This window comes from Drosophila bipectinata, chromosome 3R (assembly GCF_030179905.1).
Source record: "Drosophila bipectinata strain 14024-0381.07 chromosome 3R, DbipHiC1v2, whole genome shotgun sequence".
NCBI classification, from domain to species: Eukaryota; Metazoa; Arthropoda; class Insecta; order Diptera; family Drosophilidae; genus Drosophila; species Drosophila bipectinata.
This window is the reverse complement of record NC_091739.1, coordinates 21,096,308-21,115,893: the sequence shown is the minus strand read 5'-3', so window position 1 is coordinate 21,115,893 and position 19,586 is coordinate 21,096,308. Positions and strand designations below refer to the sequence as shown.

At 45.2% G+C, this 19,586-nt stretch overlaps 1 protein-coding gene across 1 annotated transcript in view; it reads right to left on the bottom strand.

Moving 5' to 3' along the window:
- LOC108121610 (pneumococcal serine-rich repeat protein) overlaps positions 1 to 19,586 on the bottom strand; it is a 34,033-nt gene that overhangs the window by 3,008 nt on the left and 11,439 nt on the right. Inside the window, exons 2-3 of the mRNA XM_017235842.3 lie at positions 15,286 to 15,348; positions 1,860 to 5,064 (exon numbers count right to left, since the gene is read on the bottom strand). Of these exons, the coding sequence (XP_017091331.2) occupies positions 1,860 to 5,010 (3,151 nt within the window). The 5' untranslated portion in view covers positions 5,011 to 5,064; positions 15,286 to 15,348. The remainder of the gene's footprint in view (positions 1 to 1,859; positions 5,065 to 15,285; positions 15,349 to 19,586) is intronic.

Sequence of the window (19,586 nt, the reverse complement as noted above, 5' to 3'; positions counted from 1 at the left end):
CTAGCCTAACCAATAAATAAACCTTAATTAGACCTTCATAATAAAATCGTGAGTTAAAGTATTTGAAAAATAAACAATTAGTAAGAGGTAAGAATTGAAAAGTATTCTCAAATCGCATGAGTGATTCATGGGGAAGACAGCCTCTAAACTAAATTAGCATAATATTAATCATATAAGTTCTTAAGCTGAATCACTTTTAAAACCTTGATTCTTAAGCTTCTATTATATATAAAAGCTATCCAAAATAGTTTATCCTGTATCAAGAGTAAATTAAATCAAATGACAACTACTTTTTTATTATCAAAACTTTAAACAAGCAATTCAAATCAATTAAATGAACTTTCGAGTAGAGACTTTCAAAGTTTAAAACTATTATTTTAAACAATTCCTCCTCCTTTTCCCCAAAACTTTCCAATAAATAGCTAGCTAGTTTTCCCTAACCTCTCCCTCATTTTCAACCACTCTATTCCCTGTCATACCCATAATATATTCAAAAGATTTCCCAGGCAGGTTCTCCCAATTGCCCGGCCTTCTCGGAGCCATGGAGCCATGCCAAATGGTGGCTGGCACCCGAAACTGCTGAAAAAAGTCCACAAACCAAAGGCCAGGCCAAGTAGTTAGACAACCTGTGAGTACTAATTGCGATTTTGACCTAAATTCGCGGCAAATTACAATTCGCATGGAGCTCTTTCTGGTTGGATCTGGGGCTCGTTCGGGGCCGCTCTTGGATTTCTTGGTTTTGGATCGGGATCCGAGCCTATATAGTTGTTGGCCAGGTGCAGCAGCATTAGAAAAAGCAGCAGCAGGTGTAACAAGTTCTCGCCGCATTCGAGTTGACCGCAAAGTGTCAGGCCGAAAGAAATGGGTCTCTGGTTTGGCTAGAGAGAAGGCCACCGGTTTCTCCAGCTAACCATCAACATGTGGTTACCTCATTGGTTTTGGCCTGGCTTGGACCAGCTCGGTCTTGACTGGCCTGGCTTATTTTCATTTCGATTTTTTTCCCCCTCATGCTGCTTTGGGTTATCCATTTTTTGTGTGCTGTTTTGCCGCTCATCTGGTGAGCTATTTTGCTCTCCGGCTTTGGCCACTTAACCCAGTTCGAGCCGGCTCGGATCGACTCATCACACTCGTTTGGATGCGGCGGATATGGTCATAAGTGGCGTTGTACCTGTGTATGTTTGCCCGTTATATTGATTAAAATGCGTAACTTGTTCTGCCTTGGGTTTCGGGTTCTACTTTTGAGTAGAATAGCTGCCGCACTGGCTTTTACCATTTACGGTGATTTTATTCGTGTTCTTGTTTCGTGTTTGTGGCTGCAATTGAAGTCAACGAGTCTGCCCCAGTGGGTGAAGTGGCTGTGGTATTCCGGCGCTGGAACTCGAACCCTTCAGGCCCACACGCATGAGTCGCTTATTTTGAAGGTCGTCCGATTTCTGGGTGCTGTCAGTGAACGTGATTGGCGTACGCTTTCTTTTGAAATGGAATGCGATCACTTTGCAAACAGTTTTCGGAGAAATGGAGGAGTAGGAGGTGGTGGAGGAGGAGCAGGCCATGACCACCTACACCTCTCGAAACCGGGTCAATGGGAACGAGACTGAAATGAATTTCAAGAGGGGCGGAATTCCGTTTACACAAATGCAAATGTCAGGCCAAAATGAATGCGAATTTTCTGGCAGACTGTAAATTTAAGCCAAAGTAGAACTAATTAACATTTTTGAAAGGCTTTAAATTAAAAAGAAACTAGCTAACAGTCAGGAATCTAGATTCTAAAATGACCTCCCAAGTATGGTTCTCAATCTTCCGATTATGATAATAAAACGTTTACTAATTGAATAATTTAATAAAATAAAACCTCTTACCCAAATTGGCGTAGACATTGTCGGCCTTCAGCTTGACGGATCCGGTGCCGGAGACCTGGCTGGCCGGCAGGGCACTGGAGTCCACGCTGCTGGAGCTCAAGGTGGCCGTCAGCTCGGTTTTCTGCTTCCGGCGCAGCTCGGCGCTCTTGGGTGGCGGAGGGCGGGCCGGCTTGTTCGCCTCGTGGGCCCGCTGCCCCTCACTGGCACTGGAGCGGAGGGGGGGAGCTGGCGGCTTGGCCGTAACCACCGCCACCGTCTGGGCCGAAACCGAATCGCTCGTCTTGGTGATGTCCTTCACCACTTCCACGGCCGTGGGATTAATGTCAATGGGATGGATGATGACCAGACGGGGTTTTCCGGATGCGTTGCCCTCCTCGGTGCCCGTGCAGATCTCCGTGTACATACTGCCCTCCTTCTTGGCCAGACCGGAGTCACTGGACTTGGTGCTGCCGCCGTTGCTGCCCATGCGCAGGAACTTCTTAATCGAGAACTTGGACTTCTGTTTCTGTGGCGGCGATGCCGAGGGGGATTTTTTGTCCAAGCCGGCTGCGGCCAGACACTCCTCCGACATGGAGAGGTGCCTGGAGTTCCGGGGCGTCGGCTCCGGCGTCATCGGCTGTTTGAGGCTCAGAACCGAGCCGGCGGATTGCATCTGCTTGGCGGCATTGGCTCGCTGCATCACAAAGGTGTTTAAGCTCCGGAACTTGGGATTAATCACGGCGCGCTCGCGCTTGTCTTTCTCTCGGATTACGGGAGCTCCACCGGTGAGGGGAAGAGCCGGCTTGCGGGTATACAGATTGCTGTTGATGTTGTTGTTGTTCTCGTTGGCTGCGGCGACTGTGGCAGCTGCCTTTGGTGTCTCGCCTGCAACTGGTGGCGATGATTGGTTTTCCGCCGTCGATGACGATTGCTCACCTGAGCAGCCCGAGCCGGATGACGCAACCTTTTCCGCCGCCTGCTCGAACTCAACTACCAGACTGTAATCTCGTTCCGGCGTGGGCGGAGCGCTGAGCTGTTTCGGCTCCGGCGGCGGGTTCGGAGCCTTGCCCTTTTTCAGCTTGGACTCATCCGAAGCGGCCATTAGATTCTCTTTGGCCAGAAGCAGATTTTCACTGGACTTGGAAATGGCCGACTGCAGTTGGCTCATGAACTGCTGTTCCGCACAACTGGGCTGTCGCTTACCCAGGAAGCTCTTCATTGGAGTGTTACTACTGCCACTGCTGGGATTGTTCACCAGGGGCTTCACGGGCAGCTCTGGCTTTTTCAGGCCATGAAGGAACGATGGTCGGGCATCCACTTTCATGGGTGGTGGCGGAGACTTTGGCAGGGCTGGCAGTTGCTGTTCAGTCTCCTTCTGCTGAGCCTGCTGCTGTTTCTGCTCCAAACTGTTGTCCGGATCTGCGCTGCCATCGGGCTCACCGTGCAGCTCCCGACTCTTCACCGCCGGCTTGGCTACCGCCTGGTCTCCGATCTGGATGTCCTCGTAGTCCGAGTTGTTGGTACTGGCACTTAGCTTCTTCTCCACCAAGAGCGGCACTGACGGACCCTTGGCCACGCCCAGGTTCTTGTATTCGCTGCCCAGGCTAATGCCGATTCCCGAGTCCGATTCGCTGCGAATCATGTTGTAGGCGTTCTCCTCGTCCGAGCTGCCGTCGAAGCTGCTTCCTGTGGAGTCCAGGGCGTCGTCCGAACTGCATTTGGTTACAATCAAGCCGTCGGAGGTGATCTTCGAGGTCATGAAGTTGCCCTCGTGCAGATTGTAGCTGGCGGCCCGGGTCTTGGAGCTCAACAGCATGTCGGTGATGTACTGCGAGCTGGAGTAGTGGGAGTTACCCGAATCCGTCTGAGAGGCTGTGGCGGTGGCCACTCCGATCTGCTCGGAGTATTTGCCATCCGGCAGGTTCTCGTAGCTCAGCTGGGTCTCCACCACGTCGTAGTAGGCGGACACACCGTTCTCCGTGTCGGAGCAGTTGCTGTCCGTGTCCGAGAACTTGTGGCACACATTTACTTTGGGCTTGGCCTGGTCTCGGGTGATTGGGGGATTCCGGGCAATCGGCTTCTTAAGGTCGAGAAATGGCTTCGGGGAATCGCTGAGGGCACTTAGCTCGAATTTAATCTTACTGGAAGAAGTAGTACTAGAACTGGTAGTTTGGCTATTTCCGGCGGAAGACGATGTTCCGGTTGTGCTGGCCGATGAGCTGTTCTGTTCGCTCTGCTTCTGTTTCTGCTCCAGCGTCTCGGATATCTCGTCCAGCAGGGACTTCTCCATGGCCATGGCAAGAGGAGGACTGTCCTTGCCGTCCCGGGACGATGATGATGAAGATGAAGTCACAGTGGCACTGGTGGCCGCCGTGGCTGTGGTGCTCTTCGTCATTATCAGAGTGGGTGTCAGGGTGGTGGTCACCTTCTTGGCCACACTGGCAGTGGTTGTGGTCGTGCTACTACTACTAGTTGTACTCTTAATGGCTGTGCTGCTTGTGGTCGCTGGCTTAGATTTCGATTTGGCAGGCGTGGCTGCTGGGGCTGTGCCCTTACTTTCCGGCTTGGCACTCTTCGAGTTAGGCTGACCGAAGGGCATCACATTGATGGTCAGAGTCTGCTTCTTGCCCTCCTTATCGACCTGAGGGGCGCCCAGCTTCAAAGCGGCAAAGGACTTTTTAATATTCTCCTGGGCATCGCCCAGCAAGTTGCCATTGTTCATGTTAAAGTCCGTGTTGGCTCTGGTGATTCTTTTGAGCTCGATGGTCTCCTCGTCGTCCGTCTCCGTGATGGCCATGTCGTCGTGCTCGTTGCCCAGGTTCATAAAGTCGTGATCGTCGTCGTCGTCATCGTCGTCCGACCACTCGCCTCCATAGCCGATAATCTCGTGCAGCTGCTTGGGGAAGCACACCTTTCCGCTCTTGGAGCTTCCAGATTTTCCACTCGAGCTCGTCAGCCTCACCCCGAAGGCCTTTTTGATGATACTCTTCGCCGGGGTCTTGTGCTTGTTCGGGTAATCCGTCTTGGCCAGAATGTCCGCTTTGCTGCTACCAGACTTGGCAGCTGCTGCTGCTGCGGCAGCCTTGTGCTCGTCCTTGGACTTGAAACAGTTCGAGCACAGGTCCTTTTTCCAGGCATTCTGGGTGAAGTGTGAACATATCGAGGACGACATCTTGGTGGCTTTTCGTTGCTAGTTGCTGCTAATTGAACAACCTTAGGCCATATTCTGCAAGAAACAAAATTTAAGATAAAAAAATATTAATGGTCGTGAGTCGATTGTTTGTTGAGCCTAAAAGCCTAAACTTTCTTTGCCAAAAATTGCGCAAGATCCCAATTAACTTTCACTCTCGGCTTCTGCCGCATGACTCAATAGTGATTGAGTTGGGTCATCCAACCACATGACCCCCCGAATTATGGCCACAGACTGCCATTTGGCCAGGCCTGTAGCTTATCAATCAATCTTCATCTCGATAATGGAATTATTGAAATGCTGCCCATGATGTGGGATTACTGCTATTGCTGACTTCATGGGCTGCCAGAAGTGTGCGTTGCGGTTGAAAATCAGTTGGCTGGAAATCGGGATTTCGGGAATTGGTATGTCAGCCACATAATTAACTCTGATTGTCACATCTCCCCCGCCCTTCAAATGAGCTGTTACGTGTTCGACAATTGCTGCCGCATTTGGTTAACTGTTGCTTTTTGTTGCAATTTCGTCGCTCATCTGCAAATTACTTTCTAAAAAACAAGATAACTACATAAAATGAAGTTGCATATGCAACACACAATAGAGTTGTTGACAGAGCAAACAAAAAACTTAAACAAAAACCTAGGAAGTACCGCAAATCAGACAGACAAGCTTTTAAATCAACTGCTTTATTTGGCAAGAGCTTCTGGGAGTGATTCAAAGGCAAACTTGTTTCCTTGTAGGGAATTGGCCATAAATTTTGATAATTCTCCAAACAAACAGAGAATGATTTGTAATTCGTTAGAATTTCCTGTAGAACTTTATTAGCCTAATTCGACGAGTGAATTAAGAGAACTTTTATGGGAACGTTTTATTCTCGGAACCTAATGGTACTTTGATGCTTACTAATTTTGTGAACGTATTCCAGACACCTTATCGTCTATAATTATCTGCTAAAGCCATTAAATGTAGCTCACAATTTTGTTATTTTTTTTTTTTGGAAAGACATAACACTGGCAGATCAAATTACCAGTCCACTGAATTATGACGGCTTATCTAGTCTGGTGATCTGGTCAGAACGCTTGGCAAGATTTCGGGCGTTTCTTCTGTACCATTTCACACTACTGCCAACTAGCTCTAACAATGTAGCAATTTAGAGGTCTTTAAGCCGTTAACTTTTCCATCATATAAAGCTGTAGGCATTGCTGCAAGTGTGTCACTTGAACCCGCAGTTATGGCCTCTAATTGGGAAAGTGTTGGTGATGTTGCGACTGCTATTGCCACGACAGCAACACCCACTATTTTAACAATGAAGATGACAACAGCAGCCGACAGCAGAGTTTCTGGCTTTTTTTGGATAACATTTATCAACGCCAGAGCCAAGAAAGTTGACCCATTGTTGAGTATTTTGTTTTGGGCTTGGCACTTAAAGAAAATAAACGTTTTTGGATTTTATTTAATAAAAACTGTAGCCTCTTTACTCTCCAAAGTTGGATGTTTCTCTGAGTGTTGCACGCTTGATTTCTGCCCCAGATGTTGCTGCTGCCTCAGAGATTGCTGCTACTTCTGATGCTGCTGGTAAATCTGCAATTTTGGGTCAGCGTTTTGACTTGACGTTAATATGCATAAATCTTGGCTTTGTGCAATGCGGTCGCCGAAACAATTGGTATCAAATGAAGACGCGAAGGGGACGCATATTGCATAACTGTGGCGGCTAAATGCTGTTTTTTGCCCGCATTGTTACACATAAATTTTAGCTTCAGTGTGCGGTTTTTGTTACCGTTTGTTTTGCTCCCCAGCCAGACTATTTTTGCCTTGGTTTTTGTGTTTGTTAATTGTTTGCATTTTTTCTTTCACTCATTTGCATTCGGTTGCGGCATCGATTGGCCATTTATTTATGGCCAGGCCGAAACCACCGAGAGAGTTGTGCCCATTCTCATGGAAAGCAAGTGGAGCTGCGATATTGAGCGAAAAAGTGAAATAGCCAATTGCATTGGAAAAACTGTCAAAGGCAAAAAGAAATGCTGGAAATGTCCAACAAATTGTGGGGCCCATTTGACCATATACACTAGATATACGTTTATATATGCTTCGTCTGCCCAAGATGAAGATGGTGGTGTGGCAAGGCAGTAGTAGCAGCTCGAAATGGAATGCCGCAGCAACATCGAAGACAACATCTTTAAGCTATTTTTCAAGTTTGGCAGTTGGCAGTTGGGTTGGCATCAGGAATGCTGTTTCCATCTCACCGTCTAAGATACTTGGCCCCAAGAAAAGAGATATCAAGGCGTGTTTGTCGTTTTTATTCATTTGTTTTTTTTTTCTGTTTGTTGTTGATGTTGCTGGTGCTGGTGGTGCTGCTGCAGCAAAAGTGTTACACAAATAAATCTACATAAATTTCACGAGACGAGCGCTAAACTCCTGACCAAAATGGCTAATTTATTCGTCCCGGCCAGGATGCCAAAAGCTCGTTAGCCAAGTTGGCTATCTAAGGCGAGTGGATCACGAGGGAAATACTCAGTTGGACGTTCAAAGACCAGGATTTTCTTTTGGTCTCTTGGCACTCAGTGGGCGTCACAGTTTAGTCGATGCGCCGTCTTGATCTGCTCTCGATTTCCATATTGCAAGTACACTGCTGGACACGAAAATAGTGTTTTTTGTCCATTTTTCGAAATGGGATCCCTTTTAATCGGGTTTTCCCCTATGGGGTCCACAGGGATGGCTATATCTTCCCCAATTCTCATCCGATTCTCAAGCGGAGTACCTTAAACGATTTCTGGATCGATTCCCCACCATTCTGCATCAAAATCCTGAGACAAAATATTTTTTGAATTTTTTGTCTATTTTTCATGATGGGATCCCTTGAAAATGGGGTTTTCCCCTATAGGGTCCACAGGGATGGCTTATCTTCGCCAATTCTCATCCGATTCTCAAGCGGAGTACCTTAAACGATTTCTACATCGATTTGCCACCATTCTGCATCAAAATCTTAAGACAAAATATTTTTTAGATTTTTTGTCCATTTTTCATGATGGGATCCCTTCAAAATGGGGTTTTCCCCTATAGGGTCCACAGGGATGGCTATATCTTGCCAATTCTCATCCGATTCTCAAGCGGAGTACCTTAAACGATTTCTGGATCGATTTGCCACCATTCTGCATCAAAATCCTGAGACAAAATATTTTTGAGATTTTTTGTCCATTTTTTGTGATGGCATCCCTTGAAAATGGGGTTTTCCCCTATAGGGTCCACAGGGATGGCTATATCTTCGCCAATTCTCATCCGATTCTCAAGCGGAGTACCTTAAACGATTTCTGGATCGATTTGCCACCATTCTGCATCAAAATCCTGAGACAAAATATTTTTGAGATTTTTTGTCCATTTTTCATGATGGGATCCCTTGAAAATGGGGTTTTCCCCTATAGGGTCCACAGGGATGGCTATATCTTCGCCAATTCTCATCCGATTCTCAAGCGGAGTACCTTAAACGATTTCTGGATCGATTCTTTACCATTTTGCATCAAAATCCCGAGACAAAATATTTTTGAGATTTTTTGTCCATTTTTTGCTGTGAATCCAATTCGACGCACACGCAAATGGCCGTTAAATCGAAGCCCGTTCTGTTGCGTTCTGACGGCAGCCTATTTCGATATTTTGCATTCTGGCAGACTGTATTTGCTTTAATCTGATCGGATCGGATTGGGAGGCCGGATATTTTGTATGCCGCCTGCAGGCCAGGAAAACAGTTAGCTTGACCGCATCGTGCCGTCTTGCCAATCGAGGCCAGCAGGTTTTTGGCCAATGGCAAAAGTTCGAGAGTAGAAGCAGCAGCTAAAATGCTGCTGGCCATTCTTTTTCATCATATCCTAGAATTTCTGTGTTAGTTCTGGCCTAGGTGCACGTTTTTTTGGCCAAAAGTGAGAAGGAGGGGCTCATGTGTGCGCAGAAAGAAGGTTAAAATCGGTTCGTTGTTTTGTCTGATTCACCCCAAAAACCGCAGAAAAAAATTCCAGAACCGAAATTTAAATTTAATCATCGAGTGCGGATTCCCATTAAAAACAAAAACCAAAAAATAAAGTGGAAAGCGAAAAGCACAAACATAAAATTGAAATGAAATGAAGCGAGAGATGAGATGGGCAGAGATATACCTAGTATAGTATGGCAGTCCGACTGGAACTCGGAATGGAGTGATGAGGGGACGCTTTGTTCCACATTTGCACGTGAGATTTATGCGTGGCGGTGCTGGCCCCCTTCTGGTGTTTATTTATACATTTATCTTTATGTATACGAGCGAGTGTTATTGGATAAATATACATACATACGAACAAATATATTCAGAAGCTAAAGCCACCTGCGTTATGCTCAAGATTATGCAAAGCAGGAGCACAGCACTCCGACTTTGAGGTGTTTACATTTGCTTGGGTATGCCATATTCTGGCCGAAAGCATTCTGGCCGACTGGGTTGGGCTCCGAGCATGAGCGGATGTTGTGGGCGACTTGGCCAAATGTCAACTATTTGCTCCGGGCCTTTAAAGGCAAACTGCCAATTAGGCGCCGCCAAAGACTGCCAGAATTTCAAGTCAAAACTGGTACGGATAATCCGACATAAGCTTATGGCTTTCTCAAGTCTCTCAAGTGGTTAAACTGAAGTTCAAAGTTCAGGTTCAATCTTGGGCCCTGCACTTGCCTTCAATGCATTGTTCCCCATTGCAATCGTATCTAATTACGTTTACAAATATAATCAGGTGCTTATGTGGGAAACTTTGGGATTGTTGGCATTGAAAACTTGTGCGGATTGTAATTCAAACTTTATACAGAGAAAAAAATTAATATTACTTATTTGGAATCAATATCCAGTTTAGGTTTAGTTTCTTGAGTTATATTTCTTTTTTTTTTGCAACCTTCAATGCCAAATTGCCATTAAACACCCGTGATATGAGCCAAAAATTTGTATATATACGTTTCCTTGTTCACACGCCCAACCTGGCTGGTGATTGTTTAATTAAAGCCAAGTCAAACTTGCCATTAGCTTTGGATATAGCTATTCCGGCTACGAGTTTTGAGAACTTGCCGGATGTCGGTGCAGGCAGCAGGGAAATTTTGTCAACAGGTAATACAACAAACTTGGGCGACCACAGCTAACGACAGAAAGGAAAACATGGCAGCACCATCACCAGCAACAACATCAGCAGCAAATGTTGCTGCGTCAACAGCAACATCCAGCACAGCAGCAATTAAATTGTGAAGAAGTTGTTTGGAGAGGGGGAGGTAGATTACTATTGTGCCGCCGGCCTTTTGAAGCCTTTTTGAGCATAAACATAGTCGACGACTTACCAGCTACTACTACCTGCTATGTATTAGGCGAAGTGACTGATTAAAGTGGAAAGATTGAGTTTGGTTTCTTGTTAGGCGAGAAGCTGTTAATGGACCCTTTGGCTTAACACGTTTAAAGCGTCTTTTAGCTGGCTTTCCAGCTTAGTGGGTTATGCAAGACCACCCAAGACTTCCCTCTCAGTTAGCTTGATTTTTTGATGGCCTGACATATTCTGCCAATTGGCAGGTCTTGGACCTAAACTTGTTCGTCTGTCAATTATCTTGAGTAACGACCAAAAAGACTCTGTGCCCAGTGCCGCGCGTCTGGCTGTCAATATTGCTTGTCATTCAATGGCCGGGAGCACATAATGTCGGGTTAATTGAAGTTGCCATTCCCGACCCGCTAAGCCGATAAGGCCTAAGAGACTTAAGGCTCAAGGCCCTGCAAAGTTTGGGGTTTATTTTTAGGCTCCAGTTTATTACGGCGAAATGTTTTATGTTCATTTTCGCCAACGAAAGTCCCTGGTATTCCCGGGGAGATGTTTCTTTAATCAAGCAAAGCCGGCGAATTTATGCGGCACCCACATCTTCCTCCTCGCAGAATAGCAGAGGCGGATGCGAACTCGGGGGCTTCTGCGGAAAGAAACATGTATTTCAAGGTTAAGTTCCCATGTCGTCTTCGTTTTCATTTGCTGTTGCGTGACGCAGAATAAAGAAGATGGGGAAAAAAGACCAAGGAACCAGCAGCACTAGCAGCAGCACAAATTGCAACAACTTGCAGCTCAAGACAGTGCAAATTAATAAAAGAAAACGCAGCCATTGATGCAACTGTTGCCAGGAGAACACATAAGATGCCTGTTGCACAAGGATGCACTTGGAAAAATTAAAGGAAATAAATAAAGCAGCAAATAATGGATAAAAAAGAAGTAATCCACAGTATATCTGGTTCAAGAAAAGTCTAAAAGTTTAACATCTTCAAGCTTCTTTTAGACCTCAAGTGTAATTTCTGTGTAAGGTTGTTTTCCTGTTTTTTGTTTTCTACACACATGTGTTCTGACAACAGCTTGTTGCCTAATTAAATAAAAAAAAGGAGGAGTACCACTGCCCCACAGCTCCCCTTTGGGAACCCCTCCTTCGCCCTCTGCCGCAAAATGTGCCGCTTTCTGGAAATTGGCGTCCGATTTCAACTTTGTATGTCGCTTTGTAACCCAGCTGGAGTTTCTGGTGGAAGTTTACGAATTTTACGACAAACCCCACTAAAGCGGCTTCTGCTTAATTTTTAATAACGCGACGTTAAAATATTTTACGAGGCGTTCAAAGCCGTAATGAGTACGGGCAAGTGGAAGAGAACTTTTCAGTTGATTGCATTTGGGGACACCCCATATGGTGTTTGAACTAAGAACCTGTTGCGTGGGATAATTTTTTTGCGGCTACATGCTCTGGCTAGCCTGGCGCCACATTCCTACCAATTTGCTGACCAATTTGTATTGGCCAACCAGCAACATTGGCTTTAAGTGTGCCGGCAATGACTCATGCAACAGGAACACATACCTTTTGCGGTCACCACACAGCTGCAACATTTTAGTTTTTTAGCCTTTTTTGGGGGTTTTTTTGCCTTGGGCCTGTGACTGCCATTTTATCCGGTTTTCTTTGTCTACTGCCCGAATCTTGACCAGAACAATAAACGCCCAAGAGCTCGCTGAAGAACAATTGTTTCTTCTATGGCTTCACTACCTGAACTCACTTCCCCTCCAGAAGCAGGCTTTTATATATGAATGCCTGTTTGTTTGACTTTTATTGCACAATTAGAATATGAAATACCAGATATAAAAACAAATAAGAGAACAACTTGCCGAATTCGGTTGAGCAACACACAATCGTCGATGTCTGGTGGAGGTCTGAGGCGAATGTCTCAGCCGAGAAACCGACGGTGAAGGGTCTGCGGGAGGGCTAGTAGGCTGACTGTAATTGTATGCCAAAGGTCAGCATCGGTATTGGATTTTGAAAAGGCAAATACTATACCAGCTAGCACCCAAAACACACACAAAGTTCAGGAGAATCAACACTGCAATATGTCAAAGTTTTTGCAAAAAGTAAGTTTTTTGTAGAAGTTGGGGTTATTTCAAGAGTCTATTTAAGCTAAAAGCCAACAAATTCTGACAAAAGCCTTTCCCAACTGATACTAGAATTTCAACAGAAATTTCTTGAATGCTCAAAGTGCAACAGTATGATGTCAACCATCAGTTATTGGACGCAAATGGCACGCAACGTTTGCCAAACAAAGGCCCACACCGATTACGTATACGCACCGTGTGCAAGGCCAAACAATGCAGTGACTAGAGACAAAAGAGCTGGGATGTGAGAGGACAACTCACACACGCCAGATGAGTGGCAGCTGTGGCAATTGCTCTTGTTGCAGTTGCCAGTTGCAAGTTGCTGTTGGAACTGCAACACATCTGTTGTCAGCTGGCGGGACGAGCAACAAAAGAAAGTCAGTAAACCACTGCTAGGCTGGCCAAGTTCAAAGTTCAATGGAAGAGACAGCGGCAGCAGAGGAAGATGCAACTGCAACAGCAGTCGCCGCAGCAAAAAACATGTTGACAGCGACAAGCAATTAGCCAAGGGAGATGGTTGAAGGGGTTGAGGCAGTTCAACTGCAGGGCAAAAAGTACTCGAATCAATTTGCATTTTGCAGCGTCCCGTTTTGTCTTTGGGCAATGAACTGGCAACCTCCCAGCTAGCAGATGCAACCTGCAGCATGAGCATTGCATTAAATAATCATAAATTATTTTTTTTCGCGGCCTCTTACCACATACTCACACCCTATTAGAGCCTTTGGCAGGCCTTTCTTTCTTCCTCTTGTTGGGCTTACTTTGCTGTGATGTAGAAAGTGCAACATGCAACATGGCTCCTGGGAAATGAAATCAATTGAAGCGACTGGGCCTGTGGGCTTTGAACTTGGCTTAATTAATCAGTGCTGCCTTTCGAAAGTTTGGTCAGCGAAAATGACTTGAATCGAGCTGAGCCCGACACGCCCAGCGTAAAATTATTTGTTTTCTTGTTTGACATTTAATTGGCATTAATTACCCCCGGTAACAGTGCTCCCCCCTCTTTGGGCCATCAGAGTCCGCTTTGGCAACAACTTTCACTGCTTCGCCTACACCAAAATTGGTAAGCAAAAGCGGGCCAAGAGCGGTGGGGCGAGTGTGGTCACTGCAATTGACAGTTTCAATTGAGGCATTCGAGTGGGGACTCGGCTTATCGCAGAGCGCCATCTACCGGTGGCCAACCGAAAGCCATTATCATTTTGACAGACAACAGCCATTTAAACAGAGGCAGAGGCACTGAGAGAAATTATTAAATGAATTTGGGGAGTATTACCACTAAAGTCCCCACTAAAGCTCCCAAGTTTCCCATTTATACCAATCCAGAACGTTGCATGCCACTTGCTCATTTACCCTAATTAACATAAGGTGGAAAAAACAGTTAACACCTAATCGCTGGCTGGCCACGTTCAAAGCAGAATAAAGCCAAAATGCGCTCGTTAATTAATAAACAGTTCCGCCACATAAACGATGCCACAAATCAACGGGCAGCGGGCATTAGACCTCAGACCTCAGACCTCAGACACCGGCGGAGAGCACTCCGCCAGATAGCAGCATTAGCTTTGGGAGCCCGTTGTTGCCACACACGTGTGCAACATGTCACCTGGGGTATGCATGGAGTGGAGTGGAATTTTGTGGCATGACATGCAACATTTACATTCCCAGTTGTTGCTGAAAAGATTTTTCTGTTGGAGTTGGCCGAGTGGGAGTTGCCACGAAATAGACCGAATTCTCCTTTAAACTTAAAGTGGTGGCGCTGGATGGAGGAGTGCAAAGGGGGGGCAGCCATCAGATAACTAGATAAATTTGTCTTGCTTTGTTTTCATCTTGTTGCGAGTCGCGAGTCGAGTGTAATTTTGTTTGAAATGGAAAGTTTATTGTTCGCCATCATTCGAAAGCAAATCGCTGGGACTAAACGTTGTCGAATGCAGCTGCCATTTCTTCTCGTTTTCATTTCGTTTTCTTCTTGTGGCGCTTCTTTTTGTTAGTTTTTGTTGGGCTTTTTGTTTTATGTTCCTAACTGGAAAAGTAAATCTGGAAATCTATTCAATTGTGACCGCAGAGCTCGGTCTACGGACCACGAAACGTCCAAACATCTCCATCAACAATGGAGTGGAATTTTTTCAACTCACTACTTACTTCTGTTTCTGTCGCTTTTATGGGCGAGTTGTACAATAAATTTACTATGAAATTAGATTTATCTTCGCATTAAATGAATATAGGATATATATAGTATACCGCAGTTGGAATGCCGCATCAGAAAGAAACTCTACTTCTAGCACAATGGAAAGTTTCTCAAGAAACAAAAACCAAGCGAAAGCGATTTTCTGAATCTCACAGGGCCTCGAAAAAACCAGAAAGAAGAGTTCATTGGCATTCGGAATTCGCATAATTTCTGCGTCATTTAACACACATCTTAATAGGCGGCCAATTACAGAGACTCGCCTGCCAACAATTGCAACACTTCGAACTCTTTGGCTGCCGTTTAGGTTGCCATTGTTCGACAGGCTGCCAGATACCAGTTGCATTTGCAATCTCTTCCATGCCACCACCAGCCGGGTCCCCTTTGGTCTTCCTGGTCTTTGGCCAGAAAGCCTGAGAAACGCCACCCCCAGCCCCAACGTGCACACCTGACAACACATTGTTAGCCGCCTCGGATTACCAGCCAGGTTTCTGAGCCGCCTGGGAGCGGGCCCCAAACAACTCCTGGTATTGGTATTGGCATGCCAATTGCCTTGGCAACGAAAGTGCAAATTATGGAAAACGAGCCCCCACCCGCCTTACCAAGTTACGCTTTCGTTACGCATTTTTGCCTTCTGTGTGAACTCGATTCGATTATGGCTCTTACCTGCTTGAACTTTTGCCTCTGTCGTGGGTTTTCTTCGATTTCTCGATTGATGGTTAGTGCAATCTGCAACAGAAACAGAGGGTTTTCATTAGCCAGAAATCAAAAAGCATGTAATGATGATAAATCAGCAAAATTCATAAATATTTGGCAGCAGTTCGATGACCGCTTGAGGGCGCACATGCACAGCTTGCCAATTTTGTTTCGCGTAACTCAAAATCGAATTACAAAATGTTAAGACGCCAAGCTTTTGGCCAAGTAATGACCCGAATTCAATGCACGTCGAGCTCATATTTTATAAGCTGCACTGCCATCAGTCGAAAAACCACCCAACCCCTCTGGAGATCCGTTGGCATTTCGGGGCATTTAAGCCCCAAAGACTCGTCCGCCTCCACCATCTCTGCTCCACCTCCCCCCACATTGAAAAACTGTAATCGAGCTGCATAAGCTACAAAATATTTATTGTCATTCGCCCGTCTTGGCCGGGTTTGGCTTGGCTCGCTTGTCTTGACTCGACTTGGCCAGAACTCGACTTGTGCAGCCAGTTTTAAATGCATTTGAGCACTCCCAAGTAAGGGGGGAGCGAGCCAAGTGGTGGCTTAAACGATAAAAGAGAAGTATTCCATCAAGGTTAACGTGGCCCAGTGGCTTGGCTTTTACGGCGCACTTGTCCGTTCTTTCTGGGGGAGACTGGCCAACAGAGGCAAACTAATTCTATTGTCAATTAACCGGGCCAGATAAAAAGGTGACCGCTGCAAGGCCGAATGTAATAGAGTTCAGACCAGAATCTATTAGCATATAAAGCTGGTAATTAATAATTCTTTTTGCAAAAACTGCTTATCAGAATAAAACACTCCACTTGCTTTTACTATTTAATCGAATTATGATTTCGATTTCCCCTTTTTTTTTCATAAACACCCCACTGTGTGCCATAAATATGTCAGATAATCAATCTGAACTGCACCCAGGGGAGCACTTGTTGTTTTGTTTCCGACCATTGAATGCAAATTGCATAAAACATCATTATGGCTTATCGATTTTGATGCGAGAGTGGCGTTTAATTAACTGCCTAGCCGCCTAGCAGGTTTCAATGCGAATTGATATTCCAGACTGATTTAGTGAGAGAAGTTCTAATGCTGCAGGCTTTTTGCAATTGGCAGTTGTCAGTTGGCTAATTAAAATGAAATTGGCGAAACCACACTCACAGATACAGGTATACAAACACACTCTAAAAGATTGAGCTTGTAAGATGGCCAGAAAAGTGGTAATTGCAGTAAACAAACCGAACCAGAAACAGAACTTTGTTAACTTGGACCACATAAACTTGGTCTTTTGTTATGGGATTCAACGGAATTTCCGAGATATCTCAAAAAGGGGCACTAGTCCGAGTGGGATGGCGGGGGCAGGGCACCTGGGAGCACCTGGAGCGGAAGCGGGAGTGATAATAAAACAACACCGAAGGTCATTACTGGAAAAACGGGTTTTTCTAGCCGAGCCAACAGCAACTCTGCAGCATGAAGTGAGTAAGCATTTAGCATTAAAATACCGTTGGGATTATGGCGTTTGAATATGCATGGGCGAAGCCGAAGCTGAGGCTGCGGCTGAAAAAAGACCCCTTCCAGTGCCCCCTCTTTCACAGACCCCTCGGCCACTGTCATAACAAGTTCGCCTTAATAGTCAACGCGCTAAATGCCGCCAGTTTTTCAGTTCCAGTTTTTCTCCCGCCGCGCTGCAGTTGGAGTTGCAGTTGCATCTGCATAAATTATGCACCCAGAGCCATTTGCAAATTGTCATTCATCGCTGGGATGACAACCACCGGCGATATCTCCGGCGACGATGATGAGAATGGAGGTGCTGATGAAGTGATGAAGATGGAGATGACATGGCCATGTGCCCACGCCGGGTTAACGGCTTTTGGCAGTTGCCCCTAAAGGTCAAATGGTTGGCAATGGAATAAGCAATGCTGTAATAAACGAAGCTCTTAACTCTGCTTGAGAAATTTTAAAGGAACTTTCCTTGAAAATACTTTTACGCTTCTACCAACAAACCATCCATCCAAACAACTTTAAAGCCGGAGAGCCTTGATAACTTGTTCTCCCTAGCCACTTGGCCAGAAACTGTGAAAGGTTGGTAGAGCAGAAATAGCTTCTGAAATTCTTAACTACATTCTCAACCAAATTCTTTCAAATTTAAACCATTTCTATACATTCTTTTAGCCCTCTGAGCTCAATACTTTGCATAAGTCACAGCATCCAACGAATTCTTTCCGGCTTTTATTTGGCCATAACTGTGAGTGTCATCAGAAAGCAGTTAACCGGTTCTAAAAGCCACTCTGCAAGTCGGCCTAGACGGCCAGAGGCTTAGGCCGAGAGGGATACCAAACCGTGTCATCGATTAGGTTTGTGGCACCTCAACCCAAATGATTACTTTATGAGGGGCTTACTTATAAAGATTTTCTCCCTATTGGCGCTTATGAGACCTCTTTTTGTTGTGGGCCAGGTCCGAACCCGTTGCCGTTCTCTTCTAACTGTTAAGTGACCAAGGCATCAATGCGATTGAGATTCAGATGCAGATGAGTCTGGATCTTTCTCCACCCATCGATAGGTCATTGCCACTGCAACTTATAGTGCAACTGCAACTTTCTACAGAGTGCAGGTTCGAGTGGAGAGCTCAATCGAATGCTTCAATGGAGCAGAAAAGTTTCGGTGGATGTCGCAAATGAAGTTGAAGTCAATTTACTCAAGCATTGACATTGCAGCAGCAACTGCACAGAGAGAAATACATTTTATTACTTAAAGAGCTAAAGATACAAATATTAAATGTTTTTCGAGTGCAAACATTGGCGCCCCGTTGAGTGGGAAAGCTTCGCATGCAAATTGTTGCATTCACACTGTGCTACACATATTTCGGACCGATAACCAGTGCAGCCTGCAAATTGCAGTTTTGTTGGCCACATTTAATTGCCGCTTAGCCGCACAATTAATTTGTCAAAAAATAGAGTCAAGAGTGGACAGGCTGGGGAGGCGGTAGTCTGTCAAGGCATCGTGTCAGGTGGCGCAACTTTCACCTTGACCGGTTGGCCAAAATCCAAAAACCAAATTCAGATTCAAGCCAGCTTAAATTGCAGCCGCAGTCTCAGCCAGGTTATCATCATTAAATTTGGCACATTTAATTAGACATTTTGCAGATGCTTGGCTTTATACGTTTGTATGGTAGAGTTTGTAGAATCCGAACCGGATCCAAACAAAGAACATCCCTTCACTGTCCATCAGAGTCTTTGTCTGGTTTTTTGTTAGCCGTTTTTTTTCTTTTTGGTAATTTGCATTTCTAAGCTTGGCCAAATTGGACAAAGACAACTGCGAAAAAGGCATTGAAAAGCTCTTCGCATTTTCGTTCGCTGTTAATTAGCCACGAGAAGCGTAATGCGCATAATGGCCATTAAAAGATATACCCCACAGATACACAGATACAGTATCTTTGCATATCGGAATGCGTAGAAAGGTGAGCAGAGACTTGCAAATAAAAGAAGTGATCCAGCAGAGTGATTGATCGAAAGTTGAACGACCCCAGCCTGATCCAAGACTATCCGCGATCGAGTCGGGAACTTAATTATGAGCTTATAAATAAAATAGAACTTACACGCCGAAGGCAGAGCCTAATTAACGGGTTCGTGTGAGCCAGCTTCTAGCTGTGTGTGTGCCTGGTTGGCTTGGACGTATATTTACGAGGCTCACTGTGCGTGGCTAGTGAAAATCACTCAACTGACTGCCGCCACTATCTTCGCAACTCAATTAAAGTCGGAAAGCAAAAGTACCGAAATATTATTTCAGTTTCGTTGACCAGCCAGCCATGCCCCTCCATATATGCAGATGTGATTTAAACTTTTAAATTACACCCGACTGAGGTTAAAGGTTGGCTTTCTTTTTGTCTTAATGAAAATCCTTAGATATTATCATCTTTTGTGGGGAGTGGAGTTATAAATCACATGATCGTGCACACGTGCTGCTTAGCCCATATATAGAATTAAATGCACTGAAGGAAAAAATGGTAAAGATAAAGAATATGCTTAAAGGTAGAAAGTTTTTATAGAAGAATTGGGTATATTATTATAAGGCTTATGGGTTTTAATTCCAAAGTTGACCACTTCCCACTAGCCCTTGAAATAATAAAAATGTTTAATAAAATACTCCCTTATGAAAAATAAATATTATGACTAATTAAAGCTCTTATGTTTGTGCTCAGTGGTTCTGGTGAGTGAGAAAACGCCTGCATGGAAATGCATTTCCATCGCCAGCATTCTTGGG